The following is a 12278-nucleotide window of genomic DNA, read 5'->3' as shown; positions in this document are numbered from 1 at the left end:
CAAAACAGATGTCAATTTGGGAGAAAATATTATATTTTACCATGAAGAGCAACTAGCATTGTTTGTCTTAGTTCAAAAGTCCTGTTCAATAAATACCATTTTTCTATGAACTAAATGGAATGTCAAAAGGCAAAAAGCTGGCTTAAGAGTGTATTTTTTACAAATGCTAAAACTGTACCACTTATGAACCCTCACTAAGTTTTTCTTTATATATTTCTGGTTTACAGCAGCAATAGCTAAAGAAGGTATATCAGCTAAGTTTTAGGGTACTATTATGTCATTCCTCAAGAGATTTTCCTGCACATAAAAATGTGTGGTCTCAATTTAAAAATCCAAGTGAGATAAACTGAGCCCCCCTAAAAAGCCTCCAAAGAATATCAGTTTTATTACTGAGAATGGAAAATGTTTTAATATAAAGTGGCAGAGCCAATGAAGGTAAGGGTTGGAGCCTTGAATTATCACTTCTTTTCACTTAAAAAAAAATCAAATTCAACAATGGGAAAAAAAATTTTAAACCTCCCATTTTTCAATACAGGAGGAGGAAGAGATTTTCTTCTTCCTACATATGGATCACAAAACCTTACCAATTTCTTCTTTTTCAGATATGTAAAAAGAAAAATTATTTATAGGGTTACCACTAAATAACCATCAATTTAAATCACTGTTAAAAAGTAACATCAACATAACCATATAGCATAAGAACGAGTATCTCTACTAAAAAAAGTAACATCAACTGCCTATTTTGTAAGGCAAAGTGGACTGTTTGCATAAGAGAGCCAACATACAGTCACACAATAAGGAAAAGGCAGGATTTATCAACTATCAAAAGTCTTTTTGCCTTGGTGCTTCTTCATTTTGTATATGGAGAATACTAAGGCCTAACTTGTTTACCCCATCTAGTTGAGTTTTTTTTCCTTTCCCCTCCCTTCATGCTTCCATTCTTCTTAATCTGGGATACCAATGGAGAAGGCTGCTAGACATGGCTAGACGTGCTGCAGCTCCCAATGCTGCTGTTGCTGTGCTTCGAGGGATGAAGAGTTTCTGGGACACACTGTGCTCAGGAGAGAGTATAAAAGAGATCTGTTCCATGGATCCCTGTTGGGCACAGGTGGTATCTTTGAACATTGTAAGGGCATGGTTGCTAGAGAAATCCTCATTCTTCATATTTCCTGGAGTGGTTTCCTCTGAGAAGAAAATATAAAAGCATTCTTAAAAGGAAAATAAGTACATGGTTGTCTCTATCTGCTACTTCCCCTCTCTGTCTACACTAGCTCACTTTCTGTTAGGTTGTACTGCACTTATTTCTCTCCTTTTAGTTGATAATTCCCAATGATAAGGCACATAATGTGTGAGATAGAAATAAATCAAAATAACTCTGAGGTAGAAGGAGGAAGATGGTCCAGGAAAGGCTGCATTAAGACAAAGGCAATTTATATCAAGATAGTGAACAGAATAAATGAAGTAGATGAAATAGTCCCCCCCAAAAAAGCAGGAAAATAAACCTGAAAAGGGGCATAAAAATAAAATGGGTTTATGTCAAACAATGAATAGACTCCTCAGGAGTACTTATGGAACGAAGGGACATGAGAAATTCACAAAGGATGAAGAGGGGTGAAGGAGTTTTAGCCACATCAGTGAAATCACATACCCATTGAACTATTTAAGTAGGATTTCAGAAAAAAAAAAAGTCCTTCAACTTTATTTCCTTATCATTAATAAAATAAGCATTCAAATGGATCCCTTCATAAAAAATATTCTTGTTCTAACTCTTGGTTAATGTCAATGGTAAAATTAAGATATCCAAATCTTTGGTTGAATTCAACATTTACTATACATCTATTATGTACATGTCACTGTGCTAGATTCTGCTTGCCAAGAGATCAATTAACTTGTTTTCAGGAAAGATAAGCAATATCTTTAATACTCTGGATTAAATTCTGTCTAATTAGTAAGGCTGGTTCAGTGATATGAGAGCAACAGAAATCTTTCTGTGAAAAAAGTGACTATGCCATTTTGTAGTTAGTAAAAGAGTGAAGAAAGGAAATGAACTACCTTGAACTTTCTAGAAAGTTTTAAAACTCAGAAGGTTGATCTTTTGATTAGAAGCTCTAAGGGAAAATATGGTTCCCCACATCATTCAGCAACATCTCTATCACCTTTGCATTTCACAACATCCAACTATAACGCCTTATCTAAGTCATCTACACACCTCAAAGTCACTTTCCTTTATTCAATGATTTCTGCACCTAGATGTCTTTGTCTTTGATAAAAATGTCTGCTCTCAACCCCAACCCTTCTCATGTTTTGCTGATAACTCTTTACAACAGCTGGCATCCTAAATCATCTACCTCAACTCCCCTGACCTCAGTCACCTCAAACTCTGAAATCCCTCTCTGGTTACAATTTCTTGTCCTTCTTAACCTTTTTGCTGCTTCTGTCTTCCTAAACTTACTTTTTTCCTTTCACTAGACGAGCTCTAGTTCCTCAACCCCTACTTATTCTCTTTGTCTATTGCTTTTACAATCCTGGAACCAGAAGAGATATCCTCAAAGGCCATGTAGTCTAGCCAGTATATAAGTGAGAATCCCATCTATATATCTCCCAACAGGAGATCATATAACCTTTGTTTGAAGACCTGCAGTGAAAGGGACTCACAAGGCATTCCATTCCATTTTTTGGGATGGTTCTTCCGAGTTTTCTTTTTGTCAAACCTAATTTTGTTTCCAATCATTCCTCTTAGTGTTGTTTGGAAGCGAGCAGAACAAATCGAATCCCTTTTTCCATGTAATAGTCCTTTAAATACTTGAAGATGGCTAAGTTCCACAAAATCTTTTCCCTCAGTTGTTTCTTTTTTGAATTCTCAGTTTCCTATTTTGGCTATACTTCCCCTTCCTAGTTCTGACCCTACAGAGTCAATCAGTTTAACAAAGTACTATCCTTACTTGAATCTTTTGACTTTCTGCATCACACCTATCATCTTCCTTTTTGGATGTTTTTTGCTAAGCTACTTAACACTGCTGAGTTATGAAACTGTATGGTCTGTGTGCTACACAAATTTATTATACAAACCTTAACTGGACCCTCACTGCTTCATGGCAATCCTTTTATCCATCTCTGATTAACTCTTTATCCCAATCTCCAGTGACCTTTCCAAATGTTTTCTGCCAAGACCCTTATTCTCTTTCCCCTCTCCCATCAGTTTACATGAAAAAGGAGGGTCACCCAAGAGTCCTCGTTTTTCCCCCTGTTCCTCAAAAACTCCCCTTTGTCTTCTTTTTTCCATTCTCAGGGACAGGTTCTCCTTGCCAAAACTAAGCCCTTCAACTTGTTTCCTGGATCCATTTCAAATACAGGTCTCACCATCCTTAAATTCCCTTCTTTTGGACCCTGCTCTCCTCTCAAGCCTCTATAGCAGGGGTTGGCAATGTATGGCTCTTTCTGCAGGAGCCATAAAGTCAATTTTTTTTAGGCGCTGTTACAGGAGCGGCACCGTGAGCACTGTACGGCTCTCACGAAATTACATTTTAAAAAATGTGGCGTTTATGGCTCTCATGGCCAAAAAGGTTGCCAACCCCTGCTCTATAGTATAGTGGCTTTCCTCTCTTTGGCTGTTAAAATTTCATGCGAAGCAACATAGTGTAATGAATAGTGGCCATGAAGGAGAGAATTGAGCCCAATTTTTTTTCTGACTCTCAATAGCTGTCTGGCCATGTGAAGAACACTTAACTTCTCTAAGGCTCAATTTCCTCAACTATAAAATGGGAATAATACCTATAAGTGCCTAACTCATATGGCAATTGTAAAAATCATGTGTATAGTGTTCTGCAAGATATAATGTACAATATATTTAGCCAATACTATTAAACTCCTAGAAAGTTTTTGTTCAGTTCCTCCATTTTCTCATGATATATTTATTCTTCATTTGTTTGAAAGCTGTCTTCTGACTACCTTATCCTCATGAAACTTTTTTCTCAAAGGTCATGAATAACTTTTTTTTAAAAATAGAATTTCTTTCCAGGTAACTCAACCTCCTTTTCCTCCTCTCACCGTAGAAAGCATCATCTAGCAAAAGTATATATAATGTCTTTCATGTTTCCATTTTTCAGTTCATTCTCTGGAGATGAACATTCACAAGATAGTCTTCAAATATTAAATCTGAATCTGTATAAAATATTCTCTTGGTTCTAATCTGTTTCACTCTTGTTCATCTCATGTTGTTCTTTCCAAGTTTAAAAAAAATTAATCTGCACATCACACCTTATGGTGCAATGGTATTCCATCACAATCATCTACCACAATTTGTTTAGCCATTCCCCAATTGATGGACATACCCTTGATTTCAAGTTTTTTGTTACCATAAAGAGAACTGCTATAAATATTCTGGGAGCTATATGAAATATAAACTGGAAGTAGAAGATAATGGAAGCCTGGAGAGTGTTTTAAAGAGGTAAAGAGGTCCTGAACTGTTAGAAGAATTTTTAGAGAACACATTCTCCACAGTTTCATGACTTCTTGAAGTGTGAATGGAGGAAAAGAAGAAAAAGAACCGAAAACATATCAGAGAGGTAGAATTGATGACTAGGTTAATATATTGGACATGGACGTTGAAGAAAAAACAAGACTCACAGATGATTCTTGAGGTTTTAAAATTAAGCCTACATGACGAGGATGGTGATGCCTTTAATAAAAATTGGGGAAAAATGCAAGTAGAGAGGTTTGCAGAAGATGATAATGATGGGTTCAGTTTTATACGTACAGTCTGAGTTTCTGAGAAGACATTTAGGTAGAACTGTCTTGTAGGCAGCTGGAGATATAGGACTAGAATTAATGGGAATGATTAAGATAAAAAATCTGGTAATCACCTTCATTAAAGTAATACTTGGATGCAGAGTGAAAGGAGCAGAGCCAGAAGAACATTGTTCACAGAGACTGATACACTGTGGTAAAATTGAATGTAATGGACTTCTATACAGGCAGCAATGCAATGACCCAGGACAATTCTGAGGGATTTATGGAAAAGAATACTACCCACATTCAGAGGAAGAACTACAGAAGTGGAAACACATAAGTAAAACAACCACTTGAACACATGGGGGACATGGTTGGGGATGTAGACACTAAAGGACTACATCAATGCAACTATCAATAATGTGTAAATAAGTCTTGATTGATCACACATGTTAAAACCAGTGGAAATGTGAGTTGGATATGTGGGGGTGAAAGGGGAGTGAAGGGGAAAGTTAAAACAAGAATCATGTAAATAAAATAAAATAAAATGTATTTTATAAAATAAAATAAAAAGTAATACTTGAATAATAGGAGCAAATGAAGATTACCAAGAGAGAGAACTAGAGAAGAGGGATGAAGACAGGGCCTTGGAATATATCCACACTTAGAGGGAAAGGGATGATGAACAAGCAGTGAAGAAAAAATATTACTTAGCCCCCTGGAAATTAATTTTTTTAAAATTTTAATAGCAATTAATAGGAAAGATAAATGCACCTGTGGCCATCACCGCCATCCTGGATCACTGTAGCACCCACCAGGGGGCGGTAGCGCCCACTTTGGGAATCACTGGTATATAGGAAGGAAAGGACTGAAAAGAATCATATACTCCCAGTTTATACTTCATACAACTCCCCAAACTTTTTATGTACAGGTATGACCATATTACTTTCCTACTCGAAAACTTTCCATGGTTCCCTAATTGTTGCTGTTTATCCTTCGTTTTTGAAGAGAGCCAATGACATCATGAGGTGATGTCTTGATTCACAAATGAACTGGATTTAAGTGAGGCAGAGTTGCACAAAGTCTTCAGCCTTTCTCTCTTCCAGAGTCATCAACGTCCAATGGTGAGACAAAAGTCAGGATGATCCATGTGTGACATTCAAAGAACTCCATTGTTTTCTTCAGCTGCCTTCATGGCTGTTGGAACAAATTATTCTCACCTGACCATGCCTCCCGGGAAGGCTTCACATGGTTGGGGTAGATATCCCCCTAACTCACTGACAGGTTGGAGGCCTGTTGGTAAGTGATCCTCAATTCGGTTTAGCCTGTCCACCAAGACAGTTTTACTAGAGTGTAGTTGCTCCACATGAAACACCAAAGGTGGATAAGCAGCCTTGAAAACAGCTCAGCAAGCCCTCAAACCAGAAGTGCTAGTCCTCCCTGAACATCCCGTATACCTCCAAAATTTCTAGGATAAAATACAAATTCCTTAGCCTGGCTGTTATATCCATTTTATGTTAGTTCCAAACTACCTTGAAGCCTAATTGTGCATTACTTCTTTTTATGAACTCTACATTCAAGCCAAATTAGACCACTGACTATTTCCCAAACTCAAAAGGCCATTTCTTACTTCCAAGCATTTGTGCAACTCCCTGGTTTTGAAATGGACACTTATCTGCCTTCTCTCAAAGTTCAATTCAGTTCAGGTACTAAATTCATGAAGGGCAAGAATTAACATTTTAATTTTGTTATCAGTGTCTACCAAAGAGTATTGCAAATAGCAGGTGCCTAATAAATGTTGGCTAAATTGTTGAAAAAATGAAATTCTGACAATATAATTGGGAATAATCCCAACAAGAATGAAAACAATAATCAGTGTATGAGAGAAGCCAGTGTGATCACAGGAATTCCTTAATGCATCCAGATTTAAAAATAAAAGTTTTCTGAAGATGGAAAGAGAAGCTTAGAGACCAGAATGCCTACACGAGAGTGACACAAGCATGTCTAAAATCTAGTATCAAATAATTCTGAGGGCAACAAAAAATGTTAACACCACCAAGAAAACATAGGAACAATTCAACTATTCTGTGTTTCATGGTAGAACAGTAAGTAAAAAATCTTAAATTCAAATAAAAATTGGCATACAGTCCAAAATAGGGGGGGAAAAGATAGTAGGAGTACTTTAGACCTACTGGCGAGGATAGCCTATGCCATTAAAGAACCTCTATAAATGATTGCTGAGAAATAATAGAGAATAGAGAGAGGGGCCAGAAGACTAGGAATGGGGCAAAATCCCGATATTCAAAGGGAAAAAATAATGAATCCTCAAAATTATAGATGAGTCAACATGATGTTGGTAACCTGGCAAAAACTCTAGAGTGGATTATAATTTATGAATTCTTTGGGAAGAAGGCAATGATTAATAGGAGAGAAGGTTTGTAAATCCCACATGGCACAGTGGATAGAAAGCTACCTTCAGTCAGTCAGAACCGGGTTCAATTACTACCTCTAATAACATACTGACTGAGGGATTTCAGGTTAGTCACCTAATTTCTCAACACCCTAAGCAATTCTAGGAAACCATAAATTGCAAGGCAGATGCATTGATTGGTAAAGAGATTTTACCAACTCATCAGGAGTTTTATATACCAATAAATCACAGTTGCCCAAATTTTTTAAAATCAAGACAAGCTAACTTCATTTGTTTCTGACAGGCTTACTAAGCAGACTCTGCTAAAGTCCTCTTCTGATGCCATTACTGAAACAAAGAGGAGATCCTCCATTCTCAAATACCGTACTACAAAAATGCAAGATCTGTGGCAGGTACTAATAATCTGGAGAGAATCTGAATATGATCATGTGTCTGCCCTCTGAGAACCAGTCTAGCTAATTTCAGAAAAGCTAATCACTAAAAGATTATTCTGACCACCACATTTCATGGAGACTATCAACTGATTAGTGGAAGTATCATCTAAGTCAGTGCCCACACCAATGAAATTATAAATCTTTTAAACCATTAATATAATTATTTATCTTGATGTATCAAAGGAATGCCATAGATGTAAGATTATTTAGAATTTTACAAAAGTATAATATTATATAATTAGGTGGTACTCTAGCAGGTTGAACTTTACCCAGAGAGAGCTAAAAAAACCAATTGTGTAATTATGATTAAAGAAGATCTGAAAACTTCAGTTTATATGAAATCTTTACAATATTAAAGTGAGGCAATAAGGTGATTTTCCTATGGAAAAATTTCATGAAATCTTGGATTATATTAATAAAAGTTTATGTAGATTTATCTAGACCCTATAGTTCTACCATGTTTGTTTTTCTTAACCAAATATAATCAGACCATATGTGAATATACTGTGTTCAATTCCAGATAAATTTTAAGAGATCCATTAGCAAATAAAGGAATTGAAAGGATGGCAACCAAAATGATGGACTATTTGTAGAGCACTTCACACATGGAATGATTTGAAGAAACCAAGCAGAAATCAGATGATAATTTGTAAGATTTTTCTGCATGGGTGGGTGGCTGGACTGGATTATTAATATGCCTTCTAACATCAAGATTCTACGAATCTCTGAAAGAGAACCAAGATCCACATAGAGGATCAAGAATACATTACATTTGTTATTCATTTGCATTTAAAGGAGTACTTAAACCTACTTAAACCAGTGTGCTTCTCCGGAGAATCAACCACTGTGGGAAGTAAATTACAGGTAAGTGCTGCTGTTGAAAGCTGGATTTGCTTTGGCAGAGTTTGAATGCGACCAGGCTCAGAATGGTTCAATTCTGCTGACTGCTGAGAATGAATCAGAGAGATGTAGAACTCTTCCAGTGATTTGGACAGTGTGGAAGAATCTGAAGAATCTTCTAGGTTTAGTTGCTGTAATTATATTAGGAGGGGGTGGGGGAGGGAAAAAAGAAAAATTAGCACCAGATAAGCAGAATTACATCGCTTCCACCTTTCTACTCCCTTCAATTATTATAGACAAAACTGGACATTTCTTCTAAGAATATTTTGTAGTATAGGAATAAGATCCCTCGATTTTTGCCCTGCTGTCAAATCAAGATAGGGTTAAAGCTGTAAGTAAACACAGCCATATAAGCAAACTGTTTTTCTTTTTATAAAAATAATTGACAAGTGCTACATTGCTTACCAATCAACAAGATACTTTGAATCATCCAGCAATTATCATAGACTACTACACCACAATTCTTCCACACCCTAAATAACTTTCCACACCCAGATAACTTTTAAATTTGCATTTTTTCAGGTCCAATATAGTTAGCTTAGATTCATGTTGCTATCTTGCAATTGCTTTATCTGTCATTTCAGACTGTATGGTTATTATTCAATTTAATAAATTCAATTAATATTTACTGAATGTCTACTTGTGTGCAAGGTGCTCTATTAGGACACTGGAGACACAAAGACAACAATAAAAAAGTCTCATATTTTTAGAGTGGCCATCTAGTACAATGCAAAATCAAAAGAGAATCCCTACTACAACACACCTGGCAAATGATCATTTAACCTGTTTGAAGACTGCCAATGAAGAACCCACTCTAATATGCCCAATTATTCCATTTACGGATGGCTCTAATTGTTAACAAGCTTTTCCTAACATTAAGCCCAAATTTGTCTTTCTGCAATTGGCAACTTTTCGTCCTAGTCTTGCCTCATAGGGCCAAAAGAACAAATCTAGTCTCTTTTCCTACATGGCAGGTCTCCCAAAAGTCTTCTCTTCTCCAGGCTCAACAAAGGAACCCAGATTTAGAACTGGACAGAACCATAGAGGTCGTCTAGTCCACCCTCTTATTTTATACATGAGATCACATGAATATTGAACCCAGATCCTGCAATTTAGTCCTCCTGTGGCACAGACCCAAGGCTCTTCATCATCTTAGATAGCTTTCTCTTTATATTTTACAGCTTATCAACGTCATTCCTAAACTCTGCCACCAAGAAATGAAAACAAACCTTGAGATGTAGTTTGACAAGGGTACAATACAGAGGGACCTGCTTATTTTAGAAAGCTATGCCTCTCTTGATGCAGCCCAGGATAACATTTACTTTATTGGTTTGAATATTACACTGCCTATTAATACTGAACTTTCAGCTGTTAAAGTCCCCAGAATTATTTCCGACAAACTGTCTAAACATGCTCCCCTTTTTTAGCTTTGCAAAACAGATTTTTTGAATCTATATAATACTTTACATTTAACTATATTAAATACCTTCTTATTAAATTCAGCCCAATGCCATAGCCTGTAAATATCTTTTTGGATCTTGATATTATCACCTAGGGTTAGTTATGTTCTCAGCTTAGTCTCATCTATAAATTTGCTAAGTATGCCAGGGAGGCCTTTATGCAAGTCACTGATAAAAAAAGGTAAACAGCACAGATCCATTGGATCCTACCTTCCAAGTAAACAAGGAACTGTTGTTAACTACTTTTTGTGATGGACCAATCAACTGGTTCCAATTTTATCTAACTGTATTTTTTTTAACCTCCTCTCACTATTCTTCATGGTAGTAATGTAAGGTTGTCTTATCAAACATTTTCCTAAAATCTAGCTAAACTATAGCTACAACAATGGCAGTATAAAATGACCTATCCTTGATAAAATAGCTATGATCATTGTCTCCTTTCCTAGATGTATGCTATCCTTTAATGAGTGCTTCTAAAATTTTTGTTAGGAAGTGAAATCAAGTTTGTTGGTCTAGAGTTTACACTCTAATTCTCTGCCCTTTCTGGAAAAATCAGAGAAACATTTTGCCCATCTTCAGTCCTGTAGTAACTCTCCCATTCTCTTATGTTCTTTTTTTTTTAATACCCTTACTTTCTGTTTAAGAATCAATACTAAGTACTTGTTCCAAGGCAGAAGAGCAATAAAGACTAGAAAATTAGGGGTTAAGTAACTTGACTAAGGTCACAAAGCTAGGAATTATCTGAGGCCAAATTTGAATTCAGGATCTCCCATCTCTATGCCTGGCTCTCTATTCACTGAGCCACCTAGCTGCCCCTGCTCTTTCAAATATCAGTGGTTCACCTACTGCATCTGCCTTTCAGTACCTGAGGATGTAGTTTATTTCGGCCAGGTGTCTTGAATTCATCAAGGGCAGCTAGGCGCTGTTTTATAATCTCCTTACTTATCTTGGGTATCAATTCTCTATTAGTCATTTTTGTTCTGTCCTTTCCCATCCAAAGGTCATTTTCCTTGGCAGAGAAAAGAGAAGCAAAATAATAACTAAGCAACTCTGCCCTTTCCCTATTAAGTTATCTATGTCCCATCCACCCCAAGCAGCAATTCTGTTCTTTGATACATCCTTTTCTCCCCAATAGTCAACCCCACCACAAAACCTTTTTTTTTAACCTTTCTTCCCTAGCCTCAGATCATTCTGAGCTTTAGCACTCCTACTGTTCTTTTTACAGTACTGTGCTAGGTTTTTGAATTCATCCTCTGTTACTTGCCCTTCCCATCATCTATATATTTTTTGAAAATAAATTGGTAGGTAAGTTCCTGTGTATCTACAGACAATTTCTGTTTTTCCTCTTCAAAAGTATTTCCCTTTGTCTCTTTGGAATTTCATCCTGAATTTCTTTTCCAAATATACTTTTATTCTATGGGATCTTACTCTAGGTCTTTCCTCTGAACACTTTGAAATCTGATCTCTCAAAATATTGGGTTCATGTCATACTATGCCTGGCTTTCCTTTCCACTATCAAATGCTAGGAAGGGTAGTCATTTTTCCTCAAGGTTCCTATACCCAAGCAACTTTTTCCTCCCTGTTAGGGGGAACTGGATCCAGAATATAATTTCCCCTTGTTAGTTTCTCTACCTTATAAAGAATGAAATTATCATTAGGGCAAAAAAAGAAATTGTTAGTCACTCTACTTAAGTGGAATGAGAGTTCCAATACATGTCTGGAAGATGGAATGCTCTTATCACTACTATATCTTGCCAATATGCCAGGCTTGTGATATATTGCCTCTTTCTGCCTAGGTGTTTTGTAGTAAATTCTAGTGATAAAAAAGTATGATTTTACCCTGCACCCATCATCTTCATTCAAATGCTTTCTAGTGTGTTTCTCACCTTTGATTCACAAATTCATCATATGACTCTCTATCCTTCTAATATTTAAGGCTACTTACCTTACCTGGTTCATCTTTCCTATCCTATTTCTTTTTAATCCTTGCCAGAAAGGAGTTAATATTTTACTGGATATGTGAATGCAGATATAACTCATGAATTAACATGTGTAGAAAGTTTAACAGCTATATTCAGCCAGTCTTTTATTTTATTAGCTAAAACCTATTTCATCATAATTATTGAGAAAAAGAAAAGGGGAAAGCCATGCTAAATTATCTGAAACAGGGCTGGGAAATAATTTATTTTTTATCTTATGCTAGTTAGTCCAGAATTATGTCCATTTTTCATAGGATAACAAGTTTCTGAACTTAATGCATTTGCATAAGTTTCTGCATGAACAAAGCAAAGCAATCAAGCTTAGAAAGCTAGGGAAAAATTTTAT

The 12278-nt window shown here is 36.3% G+C and overlaps 1 protein-coding gene across 1 annotated transcript in view; it reads right to left on the bottom strand.

Moving 5' to 3' along the window:
* Positions 1-499: 499 nt before the first annotated feature.
* The window catches only part of TDRD5 (tudor domain containing 5), a 48238-nt gene continuing 36459 nt past the window's right edge, over positions 500-12278 (bottom strand). Inside the window, exons 16-18 of the mRNA XM_044673270.1 lie at positions 10819-10962; positions 8405-8624; positions 500-1184 (exon numbers count right to left, since the gene is read on the bottom strand). Of these exons, the coding sequence (XP_044529205.1) occupies positions 928-1184; positions 8405-8624; positions 10819-10962 (621 nt within the window). The 3' untranslated portion in view covers positions 500-927. The remainder of the gene's footprint in view (positions 1185-8404; positions 8625-10818; positions 10963-12278) is intronic.

The sequence above is a fragment of the Gracilinanus agilis genome, chromosome 4 (genome assembly GCF_016433145.1).
Source record: "Gracilinanus agilis isolate LMUSP501 chromosome 4, AgileGrace, whole genome shotgun sequence".
NCBI classification, from domain to species: Eukaryota; Metazoa; Chordata; class Mammalia; order Didelphimorphia; family Didelphidae; genus Gracilinanus; species Gracilinanus agilis.
The sequence above is the reverse complement of the archived record's forward strand: the minus strand, read 5'-3'. Positions and strand labels throughout refer to the sequence as shown.